Source organism: Xyrauchen texanus, chromosome 13 (genome assembly GCF_025860055.1).
Source record: "Xyrauchen texanus isolate HMW12.3.18 chromosome 13, RBS_HiC_50CHRs, whole genome shotgun sequence".
In the NCBI taxonomy this organism is placed as follows: domain Eukaryota; kingdom Metazoa; phylum Chordata; class Actinopteri; order Cypriniformes; family Catostomidae; genus Xyrauchen; species Xyrauchen texanus.
The window spans coordinates 15,424,748-15,449,656 of NC_068288.1; the positions used below are offsets into that span (position 1 = coordinate 15,424,748).

The window sequence follows — 24,909 nt, forward strand, 5'->3', positions numbered from 1 at the left end:
CTTAAAAGTAAGTAATAAAATCTTAAATTTAATCCTAAATTTGACTGGAAGCCAATGAAGATATGCTAACACTGGGGATATATTATAAAATATAAGCTTTTTATTAATGTGTGTTTTAAATATAGTTGAGTTCATACAATTGTTTTTAATATAAAGGTCATCTTGACTAGACTCTTAAATTTAAAATTGTAGTAAAATGAAAATTCTCTCATCATGTATTCACCCTCATGCCATCCCAGATGTGTGTGACTTTCTTTCTTCTGCAGAACACAAATGAAGATTTTTAGAAGAATATTTCAGCTCTGTAGGTCCATACAATACCAGTGAATGGTGACCAGAACTTAGAAGCTCAAAAAAATCACATAAATCAGCATAAAAGTAATCCATAAGACTCCAGTGGTTTAATCCATGTCTACAGAAGTGATATGAAAGGTCTGGGTGAGAAACAGATCAATATATATGTTCTTTTTTACTATCAGTCTCCACCTTTGACCAGCCCCGACCAGTTGGTGATGATATAAATGAAGAATGTGAATAACCAAAAAAACAAAAGAAGAATGAGACGTGGAAATGTATAGTTGAAAGGACTTAAATATGGATCTGTTTCTCACCCATACCTATCATATCACTTCTGAAGATGTATCCACTTTAGTCATTTGGATAACTTTTATGTCATTTTGGAGCTACAAAGTTCTAGTCACCATTCACTTGCATTGTATGGACCTACAGAGCTGAAATATTCTTCTAAATATCTTCTATATAATTTTTTTGGGTGAATTGTCCCTTTAAGTGCTTGAGTTTAGCAACAGACAGATGGTGTAGATGGATTATTATTATAATACCTGGTTAAGTAAATGTAAAGTTCAAGAAAGCAATTCTTCAGTGCCCATATTTTCACGCATTGCCACCTGTTGTTTTTGAGAAGAGTGCAACTGCGGTGCACGTCAAATATAAAAGTCTCAGGCCGTCGAGAGCTGCGTGTGCAGGATGTGATGCGGTTGCATGCAGATGTCCTGTATAAACAATGGTTTGAATCTGCCCTGATGTCATTCTTTCTTTCTCCCTCTGCTTTCCTGTCTCTCTCTCGCTTTCTTTTGCTATTTAATAAAGGTGTAAAATGTTTTTGACTGTAACTACCATCATGCTTTAGGCAAAACTTTAATCATGTGATTAGTCCCCAAGTGTCTGGCTGCTGAAGAGTGTCTGTCATTAGGGAAAATAACACATGATCACGCCAAGCTGCAATCTAATGTTCTAAAACTTTTCTAACTTTATAGACAGCATCCTGCTAAAACATGCCTGAGACATGGTGTCGAATAATGCCTTGGGAGGACTAGTGATTGGTTTTGGTTAAACCTAGTCCTTAAATTACTTTACTAGAGTTGTTTTTCTCAGTGAAAGCCTGTTAGCCTAGGACTAGGTTTATTCCTGTAAACCTTGTATTGGCGTATTGCTTTGTACCGTAGTTAAGGGTATTTGTCTACTGGTTTTTGGTTGTTAACCCATTATGACTTGTTCCTTCTCAAAGGCATTTGAGGTTGCTGAGAGTGAGTTGGGAATTCCAGCTTTGCTGGATCCGGAAGACATGGTGTCCATGAGTGTGCCTGACAGATTGAGCATCATTACCTACGTCTCTCAGTACTACAACTTCTTCACCAACAAATCTCACGGTGAGTGTTGAGCAATCAGAGATACTGACAGTTCTCAACACCTCTATGTGTGTAATGTACAGTATGTACACTATTATCTCTTAGGGGTGAACGGTTTAGAGCTTCTGGGGTAAAGTTGCCTTCATTACTTATTTCAGTGTGTCAATGTTGTTGAAAAACTGTGAAAACGCTTGCCAGAAAATTGAGGTAATGACAAAATATATTGTGGCTGCATCCTGATTCGCCTACTTATTCTAGAGCCTTAAAGTATGTACTTTATGTAATGGAAAACGATGTAAATTTGAGTGTGTAGCAACAGCGTATGCAAGTATTGGGACATACTATCATGTCGCATGATATGACATTTGTCACGTAATTATGTGCATCCTGTCACCGTGCACAACCTGTCTATCGTTATGTTACTGTTATCATGACATGCTCTTTTCTCATTTCATTTTTACTATCCTTCACTCATTATCAGTGATGGGCAGTAGTTTTTGCTACAAATAGCGACGCTGTTAGCTTAACTAAATCTCTCAGTAGCGAGGTGGTAGCTTTGCTAGTTTTTAAATCCAATAGCTTTTCAGTTGTGAGCTGGTATATTTTTGATTACGTAGCAGCGAAGCATTGACAAAAGCTCTACCGCTACATCCTCCATCACATCGATGTTTACTGTCGTCAGTTTTGAATCAGAACGAAAGGTGCACTATTCACATCGCTCATTTGAGTCGGTTCTTTACATTAAATTGGTCACATGTGAGAGCAAAGTGGTCTGAATCGGTTCTTGATTCTATCTGAATGACTCAGAAAGCTCACGCATGTGCTGCTGATTCATTTGAAGCAGTTGCTCGCTAACAGAGTACGTTATAACACAGAAAATATAGATAACGCTGGTTGCAGTGGATATTTATGGACAATTAGTAGAAACCAAACCTCCAAATGCGTCTTATCTTTACCAGTGATGAAGAAAGTCTTTATTAAGCTTGTGAACGATGCTGCAGCAAAAGAGATTTTACCACCAAAAGAGAATCAAATCACTTAGAAAACACATCAAAAGTACCATGGCATAAACATGTTTTATGGAAATGTAAAATTACCTGAAAGCACCTGTGAATATAATGGTATATCATAGAAGTAGTACCATGGTATTCTTTGAAGTACCTAAAGGCATCATGTAAATCAGGGATGGGCAACTTTGAAGGGTTAGGGTTAGGGGGAATCTGAGATTTGCATTCTGAAGTGATACATGTACCCCCAGTTGGGAATAACTGATCTATTTATAATGTTTTACTATATTAAATCAATAAAGTTAACACTGATGTATAAGCTTATAAATACTATATGAGCAGTAAGTAATCAACAGTAGCTCATTATTAATCAATAGGAGGTAATTAGTGATCACTTGTCATAATTGACTGCTAATTCTGTGTTTTATAAAAATTTTAAAACTTAATATGAACTTATGATTAACGTATATCAACTTAACTACTAAACATTTTCGGAGCACTCATTTTTGTAACCTTAAGCCATGATGGTCAGTATTCTTTGGTCAGATGCGTACGCTAGGCGTCTGTTGTTTTGTCACATCACGGTGCGTAGAAATTTGACCCTTTACTTACAGCCCACAGTGTCCTGGATTGAGATCAGCTGCTTTAAATTATGGTTAGAGTATAGTGAAGCCACAACACAATGTGTGCACTTGAGGATGTGGCGTCGCACGAGGTTAACAGATATCCCGTGCTCAGACTAAAGGGAGCTCCTGTTCCTGGAAGCCCCTCTTTTCAAACACACCTGAAAAAACTCATCAGCTCAATAGTAGTGGGCACCAAGACCTGATCTGTGTGTGTCTGATCCGGGAGAAATCCTGAATGTGTAGGATTGGGGCCTCTGGGTATAGCTTTGGGAAACTCTGAAACATTTACATAAATTACACACCAAACGTGCATCATTTTGTTCCTCTTTATTATTTTGCCCAAGAACAAAAAGTGTATATATATAAAAAATAAGTATGAGTGAAAGAAGTAAAATTTCATTTCACAAGTGAAATTGTTATCAAACTCTGAAATAAGAGCTTCCAAGGAGGACTTGAAGGCAGCAAATGAGAATATAGAGTTGTATTTTTACTGGAATATTCCTTTAATGATTTCATTTATGTAGAATAAATGCTGGACACATGCTACTGAATGACCGGTCTTATTCATGTTTATTCAGCCAACCCCATACGCATGAAAAAACCTGTTGGTCCAGGAACCATTGTAGCAGCAGTGAAGAGACCATCTTCAGAGGGACTCTGTGCCACTCAGACAGAGGTAAGGGAGACAACATTTAAGAAAAAACAAGCCTTTCAAAATGGATATGATCTTTAGAAAAAAAAAACAGAAAAAAAAAACATTTGTCTGAGTAGCTGTGGACCTTAGTAACATTTACAGTTTAAACCACATTTTACATCTGGTAACTACATAATAGCCCCTGAATATTTTATTAAGTCAGAAGTACCGAATATAACATATGTGCCTAATTCTCCCAGAAGCTAACTTTTTTTGTTTGATTTCACCTCCTCTATCTGCCTGTTTTTACACCTTCCGTCCTCGTCCTGGTTCCTGGTCCTCCTATGTAGTTGGGTGCAGATAGCCAATCAAAACGCTGCACTCTGAGCAGCACCTGCTCCGTCTGTGGAAAGCATGTTCACCTGGTTCAGAGGTGCATCGTTGACAGCCGACTTTACCATCGGAACTGCTTCAGGTGACTGTTATGACATAATAGCAAAGTCGTTTCCTTTTATCTGTCTCTTGAGTTCCCTGGATGATGTTGGGAATTTGCAAGTTTGAATCGAGAAACCTCTTCCTTAGTTTTTGTGGGATCGCTTACTATTATTGCTCATAGTCCAAAATAACTTGATCACTATCCCCTCTGCTCTGTTTTGGTATTTGCTTCAATTTCAGATGTAGAGAATGTAGCAGCACTTTACTTCCTGGCTCCTACAAGTTTACAGAGGATGCAGACTCATTAGTTTGCACACATCACTTCACAAAGTCTGCTTCCACCAATCAGAATGGCAGTCCGGAAATGAGAAGGCAACTGGTTCATAAAATCTCAAAAAGCCCCAAAAATCTACACAATAGCAGTCACGATTCTAAAGCATTACTCAGTGATGGTCAGTTCACTCCAGAGGGAGAAGAAGTAACGTATAGAGAAACACAGCCAGGTAGCATCTTAATGGACAAGACACAGCCTTGTTCCTCCAGTCCACCAAATCCTTTTTATGAACCTGAAGACGAGGATCAACACACAAAGCAGGAAGATGACCACAAGCCAGAGGCTGATGTTGACAATTTCGACATTCCCTCAACTCCAGTGAAGAGTACAGCAGCAGAGATTCGACAGGTACCAGCGCCTAGGCAGGTGTTTAAACCCACCCCTGTCCCTAGGTCACGCCCACCCAGAACCTCTGAAAGCCCTACAGCCAATGGTGAGCAGTAATGCTGATCTGGTCTACAATCATATGTCCAACATGAAACATGGGTAGTTTGTATTTGTATTTCTTACATTGTTCTCAACGGTCTATTTATTGTGGTCTTAGGAGATCCTGACACTCATAGTCGATTTGTTCCTGTACCAAGAGAACGAATGCACTCACCTGCTGGGTAAAACCACTTCTGATGTCTCTTATTTAAATTACTTGTTTGTAAGCTTTGTACATTTAAAACTACATTTTGTGTTTGTGTGATTTATTCTCAGTGGTGTTTTGTTATGTATTCCTTTTCCAGATCTAGCAAAGTCAGTGACACTCTTAAACCAAAAGACCCACCCTGGTTAGTTCTTGTCCAACCAGAACCCAAAAAGAAAGCACCACCTCCCCCACCCTCAGGTATAGCCACACCTCCCTACTCTGCCTCAACCCCTCTTCTAAAAGAGCAGAAATCCAGACCAGCCACACCTCCTAATCCCTTTGATGATGATAATGAGGAGGAGGAGGAGGAGGGGCCAGAAATGGGTTCCAAAGATTCCCCAGGTCCTGTGGTTGCTTGTCATCCTTGGTATGGTATCACTGAGGCTGCTGAAGTCACAGGTGCGGACACCAGCAGAAAAAGTCCTGGCCCTGAGAGTCCAGTCAGTGTCCAAAAAAAGAAGCGGCCAGCACCCAGAGCTCCAAAGTCTTCTCCATCAGGTTAGAGACTTACAGTCTTAGATGTTGTATGTGTACTTATTATAACTCACTGGCCATTGAAGGATTTGGGAAGACTGAATTTGTACCAAGGTCTACTAATCTAAATCAAACACATAGTTGGATGATTGGATGTCTGGTGGGTTTATCCAGATGTTGGGTAGTTAACATCTGGCCTCTTTTTTTGTCTTTTTTCTGGGCTGTTTCTTTCCTGTTATTCCTCAGCACTTCCTTCATCTCAGTCTTCCTCTCCTGCTCCGTCTCTAGCTCTGAGCACAGAAAGCCTCTCTTCCTCAGACAACAGTGCAGTCTTCCAGCAGCTTACCGCTAATGAACAGGAGCACTTGTTCACAAAGAGCGTGTCTGAACCCTCAATCAACATTGCTGATACTGCTTCCTCCCCGAAAACGGAGCTCCAGCCTCGCCATTCTCCGAACCTGTCCCCTCCACCACTGCCTACCAATACCAGCTCAGCACCAGCCACTCCTCAGACCAATCGCTGTATGAGATCGGTCCCACCCCGCCCCTCTGCAGGGCGAAATCCATCACCCTCTTTACAGACGCCCAGCATTCCAGGCAAGGTTAGTATTACTGTCAAGATGTAGTTTATTTCATATCCAGCTGTATTCTGTCTTAAATCAAGCGAGCGGCTATTATTAGGGTCCATGCAGTTTCAAAAAGTGAAGAAAATTATTAAAATTGCCAAATTTGAAAGAGCTGATCTGTCAAGGGCAAAGTAATTGAATTAGCAAGTAATCTAGTTACTTTCTACATATGGGGTTTGCAGACGTGCAAATATTTCTCATAACACATGACACACAAACTGTGGAACTGTGAGCAGGACCTTTAACTAATGTGCCACTCAAAGGACAAGTCATGGTGACGTTTGTCATAAATGATCTCGTGAGAGCGAGTCAGCCGCAGTTGTAGCAGGCAGGCTGTGCAGTTGCTTATTTCACTCTGACTGCAACTGCCTACTCTCATCTCCTGTCAAGGCAAGATGTTTGGCATCTCCAACGAGCCCATTGCCACACTGAATGATGTTTCCAGAATGATTTAGCATTGATTTACACTTAAGTCATGATCTCAAGAAAACAACCATGGACAAAATGGCTTCCATATTACAGGAGTACAGTCCAAAATGTGTGGATATTTTTTTGTTCACTGTTAGAGCACCCTAATGGCCGATTGAGGGTAGTCCATGTGTTGCCAGAGAGCTGCCATCCCAGTTTCATGTCCCTTGGCCTTATTGATTGGTCTACACGATCAGTTTGAGGGCAAAAAAATTATAATACTAAAACAAATCCACATGACATTAGGGTTTCAGTGCTTTGTGCTTGAACCCCTAATAATAAGAAAATCAGTACAAATACAAAAGGGTTCAAGCAGGTTCGGTTCATGGATCCCTAAATACTGACAGATGAAGAGGATGAAACTAATATACTGTAAATATAAACCATTTTCACATCTCAACTGTCCAGGAGCGTTCTCCCTTTCTTTGTTTTATAATTGTTACAATTTTCAATGTTCAGCGCACATGTAAAGAGAATCCATTCAATCGGAAGACCGGCCCTTCAGTCAGCTCTCCTGTGTCTAGACCCCCAAAAGGGCCGCGTCCTGCACGACCCCCTGCTCCTGGTCATGGATTTCCTCTCATTAAACGCAAGGTGAGACACAGAGTTATCAGCCTGTTTTTTGCTGATTAGTTACATGAAGAAAAAGAAAAGAGATGGTGAATAGCAATTTTATGAATAGTAGTATTAATGTTTTATTGCATTTATTCATTTAAAGTTTGTACAATATTTGTACAAGCTCTGAATCGAAGACATTGACCATATTTACATGCACTTAAGAGAATGGTATATTCCAGGGTTTTTGCAGAAATGGGTGTTCTGAAACGTCATTTAAACAAGAGCGCTGTTTATTAAGAGCTTGATTAAGAGAAACGGTTTAACACGACTAGATTTCTCTCAGAGAACACAGGTTATGCCTCCTACACACTACATGACTTTCAAAGACGTCGGACCTTGGTACCGTGTCATATTACACGTCTGTCTGTCTGTCATGTCATGAAAGTCGTAGCATTTTCAAATTACACGACGCATCGGTGACGGGTCACATTCTAAAACATTTCACTATTGACGAATCCCAGACGACTCTGCATGAACTCCAAATTACGTATCACAACAGAGTACACGTGAGAAGTGATACGAGATACGAAAACAAATGCATGATCATATGTTTCAGAAAATGATGTGTATGTTTTTAATAATATATTTTATCGGTTACAATATGAAAAAGTAGCTCCTACTGTAAAATCTCCCTATTTTGCTGACCTGACCTATCGGCGCTTCTCTCAGATCGCGTCTTTGCTAATTCATACACTGTGATCGTCGAGCTCTGATTTCAGGCTTTTGTCAGCGATCTCTACAAAACTGTCGGTGAGCGAAAATCGGGCTTAAAATCATGTAGTGTAAACTTTGCATTAATGTGCTCCTGTAAATACAATAGTGGCATTCTGATGGGTGTTTGAAGAGTGCACGTGTGTGGAACAGACCGGAACAATGTCATAAGATGGAGCCCAACAACATTTCAACACAGTAAAATTCAACATTTCTGGGAGTACAGTGGGAGAATCACACACTCCCTATAAACAATATTTATACACACCATGTAAAATACTGACTGTCTCTCACATTCCTGTATATGTGGTAGTAAATTGAGGGAATTTACTGCCCGAGCCGCATGTGTATGTTAGTGATGGTCGATCATGAAAAAGATGATCGATTGTGATCACGCGTGATGCGACATTTCATGAAATCCAGTGACAATTACCTGACAACTAAACATGTCAAAGAGGGAGCTTATTTTTAATTTTGAGATTGATTACGTTGTGACTTTGAGGGGTACATTGATTATCAGAGACTTCTCATGGCAAACAAACTGATATGACGCTTCAGTGCTATCATGCTAATCAAAACAAAGAGAGTGTAATTAATCGTGCTTTGATCACTTGTCTCTGCAAAACGTTTGCTAAACACACTTTATTATCATTTAATGTGAAAACTTTGACTCGTTAATGGATATTATTTAATATAAAAGTGAATGATTGTCACTGACTAAACCGCCCTGCATGAAGTAACACACATATACACACACACACACTCACACTCACACACATACACACACACATATGCATCTCCACGAAGATTTCTGCTCGAGTTTCCAAGTTGGATATCCGATATAAAGTGTCATTCCGTTGCACTTTCTTCTGTTGAAAGGTGGAAATTCAGACACTCCGAGCTTCATGAATCTCAGCAACAACAATACAGAACATTGTCGCTTTCCTCACAAGAGCAAACATTTGGGGACACTTACACGTACACACCAGGCGCGTGTGGCAGTGTACGGCGGGCGAGTGTTTCAACAGTTAGACAGAATGCAGTTAAATGGAACGCAATGCAGCATCTTCAACTCAACACGCATATTAAAACGCAATGGTTATGCATCTCCTGTTATTTTTAAATAGACTGTTCAGGCAGTCACTAAAAAAACTGGTGCACACTTACTAAGATTACTACGGTAACCTGAAGGAAGAACAGACAGACAGCTAACCCTAACATAATGACAAAATATGATGCATTATATTTTGATTATGCAATTTTTTGTATATTTTGTTACATAATATTTTATAACAGCCTATAATAATGAATAGACGATACACTGGAACAACAAGACGCAATGCAGCAACCATAGACGTTTGTCAGACATGTCATTATATGTATAGTTATGAACATGTAATTGCTCCTTGAGTACTCGATGAATACTCAAGTAATTAGTCAGAGTACTCGAGTAGACAAAATGACCAAAATGCTCATCCCTAGTATATGGGAGTAAAGAGTACACTGCTTAAACTGCATTTAAATGGGATTCTGGGAACGCTGTTCTCGCTATAACCCGCTTTCTGGTGTCCATGTAAACCAGACCAGTTTTATCATCAGGGGTTTGTCTGTTAACACCTATATATAAGTGAGAGCGATATGGTTATAATTACTCACCCTGAGATCTTATCTGATAGGTCCAGTCAGACCAGTATATCCCAGTAGAAGACATCCATATTGAGATGAGTGACCTAGAGAAACGGTTGAATGAACTTGAGCAGAGAGGGGTGGATCTGGAGAAGAGCTTACGTGACTGTTCAGATGGTAAGAGAATCACATGCTCCAGCTGCACTGAAGGGATATTACATTTGGGATAAACATTTGTACGTTTGGAGGTTTAGCTTAGGGATGTTAGACCTTGTTGCCAGATGCAATACAGTACAATTCCAAAACAAGCTATTTGAGTGTCCATAATGAATGCTGGAATGCTTTGAGATGCAGCACAATAACATCCTGTCTACACTGTATGTGTCCATTAACACTACGCAATGCACCACAGCAGATTAAGTCTGTCTACACTGGACATGAAATTAACATTCTACATGATGTGTCACAAACACAGACCAATCAGCTGTAAGCTCTAGTAGATTTCAGCTATGGTTAAATGGGTGAATAACCTGTATCCTACATTTTCAATGGAAATCCACTGGTAAAAACAAACTTGTTATGCAATTATTATTGTAATGCATTGTTGCTAATACTGCATATACAGTACATGTGGTTTTAATCAAAAAATTATTTAACCCTAAAACTGTCAGGATGTTGGTTGTCTGTGTTTTTTGTTTGTCTGTTTCTTCCCCTGTGTATTTTGTGTTGATCTGATCCTGTGGCGTGGCGGCTCATTCTGTTGATTACCTCACATCTGTATCCCATATTCCCATCACCATCCTGTCTATTTAAACCCAGAGTTTTCAGCCATTCATCGCCAGATTATTCAGTCCAGTTCTCTGGTCCATCACTCAACCTGTCAACAAGTGCACTACCTTTTCAGTGTCCCTCTGCTCCGCTCCCCATCAAGCCTGCCACGCCAAACCTTCAGCCCGCCGCTCTGCCAGTTAACTCCCAGTTGTTGTAAATAAACAACAATAAACTCACTCTTCTGTTCTGCTTTTGTGTCCAACCCTTCATTTGGCATAACAGAATAATCTGGCCACTATGGTTCCAGTAGACACAGAAACTGTTTATAACGCTCTATCTGGGAAAGAAGTACTTCTGGGATAGCACGGGATCTCGCGGACAACAACCAAGCCTGGACTGATCAGATCTCTCAAATCTGTGAGAAACAAACTCAGGAAAGTTTTTGACCACCATCTTCATGGAGCCGAAGCCCAGAAGCACCTCTTTAAGCTCCGTCAGGGCTCTCAAAGTGTGGCTGAATATTCAGTGGAGTTGGCAGCTAAATTGGACTGGAATGATGGGGTTTTTCAGACAATGTTTCATGAACGAATTAAGGACGAACTGACTCTCTTGACTCACTTGTGTCTTTCTTTATCAGTTTAGATAACCTCCTGAGAGAATGCCATAGGGAAAAGTCCTGTATCACCTGGCACCCTCAGCTTGTGTCTTTTAACGGTCATGGTAAATCGAGGCAGTGGTCTGAGAAGCTCAATGTTTATTTGCTCCTGATGTTGTTGGTTCCCGAGTTTTCCAGTGGGTTCATGCCTCCCCGTTCACCTGTCACCCAGGCGCCAGTTGCACCCTAGACTTTCTTAAGAGACATTTCTGGTGGCCTATCATGGACATGGATACTCGAGCATTCATCGCTGCCTGTTCCGTATGTGTTCGTGCGAAGGCTTTGCATTGTTGTTCAGCTCCCACTTGAGGTCCTGGGAGATGATAGTTCCCAGGAAGCAGAAAGACTCCACAGTGTCGATTGTGGAGTCACAGAGGGTGATGGGGGCAGGTGAGGCTGAGTTCTTCCTGAAGTCCACAACCATCTCCACTCTCTTTAGGTCGTTGAGCTCAAGGTTGTTTTGATTGCACCAGGTCACCAGGTGGTCAACCTCCCACCTGTAGGCGGACCATCAGAGATGAGTCCGATGAGGGAGGTGTCATCTGTGAACTTCAGAAGCTTGACGGACTGGTGACTGGCGGTGCAGCTGTTAGTGTACAGGGAGAAGAGCAGAGGAGAAAGAACGCAGCCCTGGGGGGATCCTGTGCTAATGGTCTGAGTCGGAGACGTGTTTCCCCAGCTTCACATGCTGCTTCCTGTCAGACAGGAAGTCAGTGATCCACCTGCAGGTGGAGTCAGGCACACTTAGCTGAGTGCCCAGGCCCCTGCTGAGGTGGGGGAGGTGGAGGTGATGCACTGTAGCATCAAGATTAAATGCACCAATGCTAATGATTAAATAAAATTATTTTGTAAAAACTATAAGTTTTATTATTAAAGTTTGAAGTCATCCTGAATTAACTGAGGAAATACACATAGATGCATTGTCCTTTGATTTTGGCCAATGGAGGCTTTTGTTAGTGGTTAATGTATGTTCTATGTAATTTAAGAGAGTGTTGTCCCAGCTTTTGACCAAGTTGATACAGGTATCATTCAATGAGGAGCATCGCAGTCCAGCTAGAAGCTCATGGCAGGAAATGTTGGTGAACTCTATCCTGAGCCCATGCTTCAGACAGAGGCTCATGAAGAATCCCATGTCTTTGAGTTTGCATCAGTTTATCCTCTGTGAAGTCTGTCATAGTAGACTGAAGTGAAGTCTGGCTGGCACATGCCATCATCACTCAGCGACACCGTGGGAATCAGATATCGGGCAGGACCGGAGACAGATATGGCAGGCTCTGGTAACCTTGGGATATAATCAAGCTAATGCCTTTACACCAACGGCAACTTAATTCTCAACCCTATCCAAGAAAATGTCATGTCCTATGGTGTTGAAGGCAGCACTAAGATCTAAAAGCACTAGAAGAGAAATGCAGCCGCGATCAGATAAGTGCAGTCTCTGTAGTATGATGGGGCCTAAATCCTGACAGAAATTCTTCATATATACAATTTCTCTGTAAAAATTAACATAGATGAACATACGCAACCTTTTCTAGTATATAAAAAAAAAAAAAACAAGCCTCCAAAAAAGCCTAGTCCTTCAAGAGCAATGATTGGTTAAGGCACAGGATTGCAACAGATGCATCAGCAAAAAAATCCAGCGCATTCAGAACAATGTTCCCCAGAGACAAATTGGAAGGATTTTGGGCATTTCACACTCTACAGTGCCAAATATATTTAAAAGATTCAAGGAATCTGGTCAAATCTTGCTGAGTAAAGGGCAAGGCTGAAAAGCACTTCTGAATGTGCATGATCTCTGATTCCTCAGTCTTAAAAAACATCATTCATCTGTAATTGATATCATGAACATGGGTTTGGGATTACTTTAATAAACCTTTATTAGTCAACACCACTCACAGCTGTATCCACAGATGCAAGTTAAGATTTTACTATGTAAAGGAGAAGCCGTACATCATCACTTTCCAGAAGCGCTGCCGACTTCTCAGTCTCATCTGAGATAGAATGTAGAACAGTTGAATCATGTTTTGGTAGTCAGAGTCCACATTTCAAATGCACAGCCATCATGTTATCCGGGCCAAAGAGGAAAAGGGCCACCCAAGCATCAGGTACTCCATTCAATGGTTATCAGCATCAGGTACAAAAGCCAGTGTCTGTATGGGCTAGGGCTGTGTCAGTGCCCATGACGTGTAACTTGCACATCTGTCAGGGCACCATTATATGTGTGTGTGTGTGTGTGTGTGTGTGTGTGTGTGTGTGTGTGTGTATGTGTATATATATATATATATATAACTTTTTGGAGCAACACATACTGCTATCCAGATGGCACATTTTCCAGGACATTCCAACAGGACAACACCAAACCATGTCTTGCCCGGATTACAAGTGCATGGCTGCGAAAGTAGAGAGTATGGGTGCTAGATTGACCTGCCTTCAGTCCTGATCTGACTCCAACTGTGCAGGGCCATAACCACAAGATCCATTGAGGGGGACATGTCCCACCCCATAATTGGGTATGGCCAAATTGTCCCCCCAATAATTGCTATCCTTGCAGGGATTTCATTAAAAAAGTATGATTTTGAACCAGCAACCTTCTGATTACCAGTTATGTGCTTTAGCCCACTACGCCCCCACTTGAAGCGCCACGCAACTGCTCAGTCAGCAGTTCAGGTTAAGAGGGTTAGTGACATGTAAGATGTAAGTAGTAGGGATTCTCCAAATGTTTGAGGAAAGGAAAGGCAGAAATGTTGGCTGATAATGTTAACAGAAACTTTAAAATCCTGCAACAGAAACACTCACATAGAAAAAAGCATTGTGTTTGATATACGTTAAACTCCACATCCCCAGAAGTGAAGTGATCGCTCTCTTGACCATTAGTGCATAAAGAGTGTTTTCCAGTGCTCCGATAATGTGTTATTGTGTCATTATAGTGGTTACTGTCAAGCTCCAAAATTACATGAAGCATAAAAGCACCATTAAAGTAGTCCATGTGACTCGTGCATTATGTTCAAAGTCTCTGGAAGACATACAATAGTGTTGTCCATTGCAAAGGATGCATTAAAGGTGCACTCAGTAATTGTTTTCTCATTAAAAAAGTTTTACTTCTAAAGAAATTAATTGCAATTTTGAAACTTTTATAATCATAATGACTCGCATAAAATCGTATCAGTAACCTTATAAGTGCTGTTTTATTCTACATTGAGAGGGTCCCCTCATGCGGGATGCCATGTTAGGATCACATGACCTGTTGAAAATGACTTGCTCAATCTTAGTTAATGGACTCTTTCAACTATTGAAAACTATTGTATTGCTGCTGCATCCTTGCCCGTAGGTGTGAGTGTCCAAGTCCAAGACGACATGGACAAAAACTTGCTGAGTGCAAATTTAAATAAGGAAATATCTATTCTGCATACACAGTAAGCTTTGAATGAGTGCTGCTCTTGTTGACACACTTACATGATCAGCCACAACATTAAAAGCACCTGACACCAACAATCATCTATTTGATTATCTAATCAGCCAATCGTGTGGTAGCAGTGCATAAAATCATGCAGATACGGGTCAGGAGCTTCAGTTAATGTTCACATCAACCATCAGAATGGGGAAAAATGTGATGTCAGTGATTTTGTATCGTGGCATGATTGTTGGTGTCAGACGGGCTGGTTTGAGTATTTCTGGGATTTTCACACACAACAGTCTCTAGAATTTACTCCGAATGGAGACAATAACAAAAACCCATCCAGTGAGGGTCAGTTCTGTGTATGAAACACTTGTTGATGAGCTCAAAGTTGTTCTTGTAATGTCCCGACAAAATAAAAGCAGAGATTTTTAGTTAGTATAATATAACTTAACTATTGTTATTATTATTAAATTACAATAATATTTTCCTAAGTATTTTGGAGCGTGTTGCAATCTTATGATTTGAAATGAGGGTATATTTAAAATATACATATTATTATTATTATTATTTTATTTTTTATTTATTTAATTCACAAGGTAAAACATCAAATGATGTGTTTTTGTAGTGCTTTCAATATAGCACAGGGTAAAATTGTATTATTTTCTTGTTTAATTGCCATTTTACACAATGTCACGACTTTGTTTAAATACATTTTCTGGTTCTAACAGTATGAATATCAATATGAATAATCTATGGTATAGTTGCATGTTTATTGCCTGGAGTTCTGTCATTTTAGATGATAAAGAGGAACATCTGCTGGTTGACTGGTTCTCTCTGATTCATGAGAAACACATGTTGGTGCGGAAAGAGGCTGAGCTGGTCTACACGTAAGTGCAGTATTAACGTGCATTTATCTTTGATTAACACTATTAAAACATTTTGACTGACACCATAACAAGATACCTCATTCAGTGTATATATTTATTCATCGTGTATCTCAGGGTTAGGGTTTTGATGTTTTTATCTCTTTACCAAGAGAGATGATATGGGATGATTTTAATCTCAATATGATTAATGAATGCACACACAATTATGCATGTACTAGATAAATGTTGTGAATGTATTTTACTAACCACAAACAAATGCCATTTGATTTGATTCTGTGGAATTCGGGATTGAATGATTGTGCAGCGATTTGTACAAATACAGACATATTTGCAAATAAACATGTTCTATTCTACATTAATAAATCAAAAATTGCTCATGCAAAAATGAATCCGTCCATTTGTGGATCAGAAGACACGCGTGCATTTATTGACATCCTGTTCGAATCGATCGTGTTCGGTTCATTTGGATTTTGAGACTTCCTTTTCGCGGTTTACAGCATTCCACCCACACATACACACACACAACTAACGAACAAGCCAGTGCTCTTCATTAACGTGAACACGATTCAGTAAATGTGTGTCACTATACAATGAAACAAATGCTTTTCAACCGGTGTCTGTAGAATTAAGAATTACATAAATGTGCAGCAATTTGTACAAATAAAGTCATGTTTGTGAGTATAAATGTTCTGCTTTGTATTAAAGTGTGACAATTTCCACGTGCAAAAAGGAATCCGTGCATTTGTGGATCAGAAGACACGCGTGCATTTATTGATTCCTTGTTCGAGTGGATCCTGTTCGGTTCATTTGGATTTTGAGACTTGCTTTCCGCATTTTCAGCAGTGACGATCCACACGCAACTGAAAGGCAAGGCAGGCAGCTACCACTAGATGGCAGTCGCAGAGAATTACAGAGTTGGCCTGCCCTGGTTTGAGAACAGCTGATAATGGACATTGTTCGCGTTCTCCGAAGAACCTTTAAAACATGGATAATACCATTTTAAACCAACAAGCTGGTTGGGTAAGTAACACTAATCTTTTTTCTTTTTTTCTTTTATTGCATACTTAAAAAAAAAAAGTAACTTCCTATAGACTAGCAAGTTAAAAACAATGTACATTTTATATATTTGACATATTAATTACATTTTATAAATATTCATTTGATGAGATATTAACAAAAATATGTTGGCTCTTCATTATGTATGTTATATTATGGTTTAGAGTCGCGAGCTGATCAGGGAGGAGAGAATGTTGGCGTGGCTCGTCTGATGATTTCTATAAGTGGGCCAGACAGTAACTGCTTTATAGCAGTAATGTAATGTAATGTCATTATTTTTTGTAATTTGTCTTTTTTTAAATGAAGAGTAGAGAGACTCTGGCGTGATCTCTGGATGGGAGTCACCAGCGTGTTCTACCAAATCTTGCACATACTAGAGGAACAGGACATGCTGGATTTGAGCAGCACTCTTCACCTGTTTTGCTGCCATTATGTATTTTTGCCCCGACTGCAAGCAAACCTCAATGTGTTCCGTGAGGGATGGGACAACCACCCATTGAGAACAGAGCAAAACCTCTCACCATTGACTACTAAAGGTGTCAATGGGTGCCACCAACTGTTTGATTACCAAAATTCTTTAAAATATCTTCTTTTTTGTTCAACAAAAGAAAGAAACTCATACAGGTTTGGAACAACTTGAGGGTGAGTAAATGACTAAATTAAAATGTTGGGGTGAACTATCCCTGTAAAATGATATTTTCTTTGTTTAACTGCTTCAGTACCTCTGGGTTGTCAATGGGATTTTCCATCTGACCAACCACCCACAGTTGGTTTTGTGAGAGGTTTTGCTCTGTTCTCAATGGGTGGTTGTCCCATCCCTCACGGAACACATTGAGGTTTGCTTGCAGTCGGGGCAAAAATACATAATGGCAGCAAAACAGGTGAAGAGTGCTGCTCAAATCCAGCATGTCCTGTTCCTCTAGTATGTGCAAGATTTGGTAGAACACGCTGGTGACTCCCATCCAGAGATCACGCCAGAGTCTCTCTACTCTTCATTTAAAAAAAGACAAATTACAAAAAATAATGACATTACATTACATTACTGCTATAAAGCAGTTACTGTCTGGCCCACTTATAGAAATCATCAGACGAGCCACGCCAACATTCTCTCCTCCCTGATCAGCTCGCACTCTAAACCATAATATAACATACATAATGAAGAGCCAACATATTTTTGTTAATATCTCATCAAATGAATATTTATAAAATGTAATTAATATGTCAAATAAATAAAATGTACATTGTTTTTAACTTGCTAGTCTATAGGAAGTTACTTTTTTTTTTTTTTTTAAGTATGCAATAAAAGAAAAAAAAGAAAAAAGATTAGTGTTACTTACCCAACCAGCTTGTTGGTTTAAAATGGTATTATCCATGTTTTAAAGGTTCTTCGGGAGAACGCGAACAATGTCCATTATCAGCTGTTCTCAAACCAGGGCAGGCCAACTCTGTAATTCTCTGCGACTGCCATCTAGTGGTAGCTGCCTGCCTTGCCTTTCAGTTGCGTGTGGATCGTCACTGCTGAAAATGCGGAAAGCAAGTCTCAAAATCCAAATGAACCGAACAGGATCCACTCGAACAAGGAATCAATAAATGCACGCGTGTCTTCTGATCCACAAATGCACGGATTCCTTTTTGCACGTGGAAATTGTCACACTTTAATACAAAGCAGAACATTTATACTCACAAACATGACTTTATTTGTACAAATTGCTGCACATTTATGTAATTCTTAATTCTACAGACACCGGTTGAAAAGCATTTGTTTCATTGTATAGTGACACACATTTACGAATCGTGTTCACGTTAATGAAGAGCACTGGCTTGTTCGTTAGTTGTGTGTGTGTGTATGTGTGGGTGGAATGCTGTAAACCGCGAAAAGGAAGTCTCAAAATCCAAATGAACCGAACACGATCGATTCGAACAGGATGTCAATAAATGCACGCGTGTCTTCTGATCCACAAATGGACGGATTCATTTTTGCATGAGCAATTTTTGATTTATTAATGTAGAATAGAACATGTTTATTTGCAAATATGTCTGTATTTGTACAAATCGCTGCACAATCATTCAATCCCGAATTCCACAGATTCAAATCAAATGGCATTTGTTTGTGGTTAGTAAAATAGTAAAATCATCCCATAAGATGAAGATGAGTGATCGGAATAAAGCCGTGTCTGATCATTGATTTTTCAGAGCTAAGCAGCAGAACCTGGAGGAGAGGCAGGCCGATGTGGAATATGAGCTAAGATGTTTGCTCAACAAGCCAGGTATGAAACAAACATACACAGCACACACACACACACACACAGGATTTCTCTTCAAATCACAACTTTCATCCTTCCATTCTGTCTGTCTCCCTCTCTATCGCTCGTGTCTCTGACAGAGAAAGAATGGACGGCAGATGACAAAGACAGGGAGAATCAGCTGATGGCAGAGCTTGTCACTATTATTGAGCGGAGAAACCAGATTGTTAACAGCATAGATCAGGACAGACAAAGGTAAGCAAACTTTGCAAAATCTCAGTTGTTTGTCAGTTGTTTCTGGAAATGTGAATATTATAAGTCATTTTATTCCACCACTCTCAGGAGATTCTTCATTTAAATGCTTTTGTACTGGATAATGACTATTGGACTGAGATTTGGGGTTGGCAAATTGTCTTTCAGTTAGATTTAACAGCAATTTGATTCATTCACTTTTTTAAATGCATTCATATAATTGTGGCGAGCAGGGCGGGGCTGAGCGGCATCTGGGCTGAGCAAGGCCGGGAAGAGAAGTGGCGATTGAGTTCCACCTGTGTGCCACACCGGTCTCGTGTTCCAGTTAGGGGTGGTGGGAGTATTTTAAGAGCGGAGACGGCAGCAGACGGGGGAAGAGAGACGCATGTCGATGTGGTTTTGTGTGATGTTATGTTGAACATGTCTGCTGAAAATATCCCCTAATGTATCTTAGGCAAAACAAAAAGAGAAAAGGATAGTGACACTACTGGAAAGGTTTGCCTACATTTTCTGAACATGGAGGCAACTTTGAATATAAACTCAATACAAACAATGTGTACATCAGCGATTACAGTTGCGAGGGTTAGTTTAAAATGTACTTATAGCGATAAAATATTCCTGTACCATTTTATTAGAACTAAATAAAAAATGAAACCTAACTTAAATATAACAACGAACATATGAAAGTTACATAATCGGATTACTTTTAGTTACTTTTGGATTGCCTCAAGGCCATATAAGTAAATAAAGAAAAGATACAAATAATATCAACTCGATCACTTTATCTGTACACCAATTAAACAATGTTGCCAGTAAAATGTATTTCTGTTACCGCACTATAAAACATTTTTATAGTGGCCATCACAATGATTTGAACTGATTCAATGTTTTGAGTATGTTAGTCTCAAAACCAGAGCGGTGTTGTGAGAGAAGTGTCATTTGTTAGTGAATACCTGGAAAATCATCTTGTTTTGAGATGAGCAGTAATTGGTCCATATCTTCTGTGTAATGTGTGGGATCTGTCTACATGCACTAATTTACCTCAATCCGATTGCAGATTCTGAATGTACTGTACCTTACAGTAAAACTTACAAATATACAAATATTCGTTGACATGTGCATTATATGTAAAATATTAAAACACTTTCTGCGCATCCAAAGAGGGTCAGTCGTTGTGTTCTGAAGAAGCGGAGAATGGCTGAGAGTGAGATTTCTAAAAATATGCCAGAAAAGCTTTCTTCTTGTGTTACTCACTCTACTCTGAAAACGAAGAATCGGAAGCAACGTCTAATGCCATGTGTGACCATATCGGTTTGCCTCATGCCCATTAATGCCCATTCCTCCTCCAGTCTAACCGTTGGCATCTCTGCTCTGGATGCGAATACAAAGTAAAGACAGAGGGTGAGAGTTGTCCTTAAAGGAGTTTACAGATGTGGAATGGAAACTAAATAATCAGGACAAAAATCACTAAGAAATAATGACGGTGGAACAGAGCATTTAATCGTTCAAGAAATTTTAATTTAGGCTATTTAAAACCGCAAGAGAAGGGCAGTGTTAAATAACTGTCAGAAGAAGAGTTTTAAAGTGACAGAATGCCGTAACCGCATCTGCTGCTTAAAGTCCCTATTAACAGTGAAACATGTCATTAAAGAACATATGTGCCCTGCAGAATATTCAGTGAGAGCCTCCAAACACTTAGTAATGCGTTTTGTTCTTTGTATAAGTTGGGTTCCTGCAACAAGCGTCATGTATAAACATACATGGGCACCACCGCATGAGCGCAAGTTATTTTAGAATACGATTGAGGAAATAGTTGGATTCAAATGTTTACATCACCCCTTTAATCAGATGGAAATTTTATTCGGATCCAGCTGAATTAGATAATTTTTGAGTTTACATGAAGACTTTTCAATCCAATTGAGCTGTCAGTCAGATTATAAACGGATTATTTGTTTGCATGTAAACGTGGCCAAAGATGAGATCCCTCACTCCACTTACACTGAATAATCTTAATATCCTTTCTGTTCTTTACAGTCAGACAAAAAAGTAGAGAAATAGTCATTTGATCAAATTTTAAAGCACAGATGTGCTAAAAAACCGAGACTTCTCTCTCATTAATAATGAAACACCTGTGTGAGTCTGTGGGATGCACGTTACACTCTTAAAGTGACCGTACCGTTATAGCGCTTGTTAAATGAATTAATGTAAACTCAATGTTATTTCTTGTAAATTGTACATATTTTTTTCAAACATTGACAGCTCAGATCATTATTATATATATTCATTTTCATCATATATAGGATTAGTCATTCATTTATAGAACATTTAATTGTATTTTCTTTAAGTTAAAATGTGATTTATAATAGTAACGGCAAACAAATGATTAAAATATGAGATATTTCACGTATTTTTCAGGACAGGTTCAGTTCTGTTGCTTGTTCTGCACGTGAGCAGACTGAATGTAGCCCACTATTTTTTTGTTTGTGATCTTTTATATGTATATGAGAAACTCTTATTATTTTAACTTTGAGCATTTGAATTGTGTATTTAAGAACTTTATTTTGCACAAATATTTTTCAGAAACTAAACACAATTTTCCTCCTTTGTCATTTATTTGTTATAATATCGAACCAAGATTTCTACTGAATCATGAAGCTCATATCGTATTTTGACCCGAATAGTGAGAACCATATCATCCCATCCCTGTACTATATGTATACAAACAAGGACATGCACAGGGGGTTGGCTAAATTGTGTTGTGTATAGAGAAGCCAAAATACAACGTGCACACATGTGAATGAATGCGGTGTTGCAGGAGGTTAGAGTTTTCTCAATTTCTTCTACAGGGAGGAGGAAGAAGACAAACTAGTAGCTGCTATGCTGAAGAAAAAAGGTCAGTGTAATTTTTTGTAATTCTGCTTTTCTTACTTGACATTTGGAGTTTTTTCAAACTTGATTATTTATTTGTGTATTTTTGTCAGATTTTCATGCAGATAGAGAGCAAAAGAAGAAGGCAGCAAAGTTTAAGCCCATTAAGGTTCTGAAGAGGCTGAGCACCAAAAGTGTTGTGAAGGATGACGGAGGCAAAAAAGAAAACAGTTGAAGTGGGAATGGAGAACGAGAGAGAGAGAGAGACGCAGACTTTCTACATTATATCTCCTCAACTCTCATGTTTATCTTACTTTTAAAAAAGTGCCAGTCATGTTCAAGTTGCCTTTGATGTTGTAGCTGCAATACTGATATATTGCACTACTGCCAACCAAAGTGAAGAGTTAATACTTAGTCAGGTGAGACAAGGTTTTAATTGATGGATATGACTTTAGAATCAGTTTTAAGTTCATTAGTATACAAATCTTTTAACATACCCATACACTGTATACATTTGCAATACTCTCTACATTTAAAATTAAGCGATTATTGAAAACTTTTGAGACATGACAGTGACCATTATTAACCCTTGAGGAAATGTAACTCATTGGTCAAAGGAAGCTGAACGGGAAAAGCACTAATTGGTATGGTGAATTGAGTGAATTTAATTGTAGGTTAATATATTGTTGTTGACATGCTAATACTAATGCTGCTTAATTTATTTTAGTAGCATGATTGCTTGATGTTAAAAACACTCCTATTGCATATATACTGTTATGAAATATTGCTATAACCCTATAAAAAACATTTAATGCTATTAACTGACAGGGGATTAGTTTCATACCAGCCGAAGCTGGTTATGTTTTGGATTTCTGTGCAAATTACAACAGACTTTAGGTTGACTGGCTAAAGTGTGTGAAAACTGAAACTGAACCTAATGCACCTCTCAATCACTGTCATTAAGCTTGTTACAGTATTTTAATTAAAATACAACTAAACCTATTTAATGATGGAACAAGAAAACTCATGGTAACTGTTAGCATGTTTTTAAGATAAACTGTGTAATTTTAGCATCACTAGCATATACAAATGAAATAATCACTGGTTTTTACTGTTACAAATGTCAGTCAGACGTTGGATCTTAATCTCTATTAACAGAAAAAGTAATGTATTTCTGAAGGAGTGCCTTTTATCTGTTTAATTTATGTCTTCAAATCGGATGTTGAGTGTCTTTGAATATTTAGTTGGCATATCAGTTAGTTTCATTTGCATATATTAGGTGTCTTTTTATTTATCAGATTACAGTGTTTTGTTCTGTTTGTCCGTGTGTGCGCTTGTTCAACTCAAATCAAGATGTTTTTGTTGTTGAAAAAAGCTAAAATATAGTCCCTCTAAAACAATCCCAGTGTTTTCAGGACAGAGGATGTGACAAATAAAACTAAAAGAATGAAACACACTTTTTGAGTTTTAATGTTCAGCATTCATATCTCACATGGGTACATATTATCTGACCCACTCTATTTCACGTCGTCTCGCTGCATCATCCAAGTTGTGTAGATCAACAATGCAGCTCTAGTTTTAGTGCGTCAAAGAACCACACAGAAAAAAGTGTGTGTGTGTGTGTGTGTGTGTGTGTATATATATATATATATATATATATATATATATAATATATTTATGTTTATTGATACACACACACACACACACACATATATGCAGTACTGTACAAAGGTTTTAGGCAATTGTGAGAGTTCATCTATTTAGTGTCAATTGCTTCTGTCTCTTTATATAATCTCAGACTGACTCAATGTTCAGTGGGGGGGTTGGGGGTATGCTCCCCAGTAAGAACATTTTGTACATTTTAAAGTTAAATACTTCCATCTGGTGCACTTTGAGAGCCAAATAAAGAGGCTGGTGTTGTGCTCCTAAAGCTGCAGTCGGCAACTTTGAAATAAATTAAATTGAGAAACAGCGCCCCCAATTCTTCCCCATATACATAATGCTCTTCACCCCAGCCAGGGTTTAATTGACAGCTGTTCACAAACAGAGCCAAGGCCTGCCTCGCCAAAAGTGATTGGTTAAAATTAGCTGGATTGACACTGCCCGACCCACATTTTTCACTCAGAGCTAGAGTCTGTGGTGCTAACTAATCTCTTACAGGGCCTCATTTAACAAGACAACAAGTTTATATAGAAAACACATTTTTCAATGAATAAATACTACTGTAGCTTTAACAATTTCATGCTCTAACCATTCTGAAACGCAGGGTACAAACTGATGTCAGTTTTTATCCTTTAACGTTACCTCAGACTGCTAATGATAGCTAGCTAGTGAAGGCGTTAGCAGTGTAACGTTATGCCAATTAACCTAGTGACGCTAATGTTAATTTATGCTAATCATCATGATTGTAATATTATCTATTTGCTCTTGCAAACTGATGATGATAAATTATGTGTGAAGTAGTGTATAAATGCAGTGGATACATTTAATGTTAGTTAATAACCCGCTACGATCATGTTGGGGAAATAAATCGTCATTGGCTAGTAAATTTTAGTTTACTCGCCAGACGTTTGACCTCATGTAAGCACAATGTAACTAAAAAATATATTAAGCAAACTGAGAGAGGGGGCCTCTTCATATATATTCATGCAATATAGTATATTGTAATTTTTATTTGATTTTTCTTTATGATTTTAATCACATTTTAGCTTTTTAAAAATGTAAAAATTCACATTCGCTACATTTTTATGATGTCATGAAATTGCATTTTTACTAATGAGACAAGTTGTTGTCACTGATTGAAATGTCATACATATTATTAACAAAACAATTCACAAGGTGGGAACCTAATAATGAAAATTAGGGGCTGACAATTAATTGTGATTATGATGATTAATTGCCTGTTTTAGGTGTTTCATGAATATGATGATTAATTACCATA

The 24,909-nt window shown here is 38.7% G+C and overlaps 1 protein-coding gene across 2 annotated transcripts in view; it reads left to right on the forward strand.

Moving 5' to 3' along the window:
• The window catches only part of micall1a (MICAL-like 1a), a 34,159-nt gene extending 10,739 nt beyond the window's left edge, over positions 1–23,420 (forward strand). Inside the window, exons 3-16 of one of the 2 annotated variants that reach the window (XM_052140955.1) lie at positions 1,529–1,670; positions 3,861–3,958; positions 4,267–4,391; positions 4,592–5,118; positions 5,230–5,293; positions 5,417–5,817; positions 6,040–6,395; positions 7,347–7,481; positions 9,893–10,019; positions 15,459–15,549; positions 18,799–18,872; positions 18,989–19,103; positions 21,947–21,993; positions 22,082–23,420. In XM_052140955.1, coding sequence (XP_051996915.1) covers positions 1,529–1,670; positions 3,861–3,958; positions 4,267–4,391; positions 4,592–5,118; positions 5,230–5,293; positions 5,417–5,817; positions 6,040–6,395; positions 7,347–7,481; positions 9,893–10,019; positions 15,459–15,549; positions 18,799–18,872; positions 18,989–19,103; positions 21,947–21,993; positions 22,082–22,203 — 2,424 coding nt within the window. In that variant the 3' untranslated portion in view covers positions 22,204–23,420. The remainder of the gene's footprint in view (positions 1–1,528; positions 1,671–3,860; positions 3,959–4,266; positions 4,392–4,591; positions 5,119–5,229; positions 5,294–5,416; positions 5,818–6,039; positions 6,396–7,346; positions 7,482–9,892; positions 10,020–15,458; positions 15,550–18,798; positions 18,873–18,988; positions 19,104–21,946; positions 21,994–22,081) is intronic. The other variant, XM_052140956.1, reaches the window with a different exon arrangement.
• Positions 23,421–24,909: the final 1,489 nt, after the last annotated feature.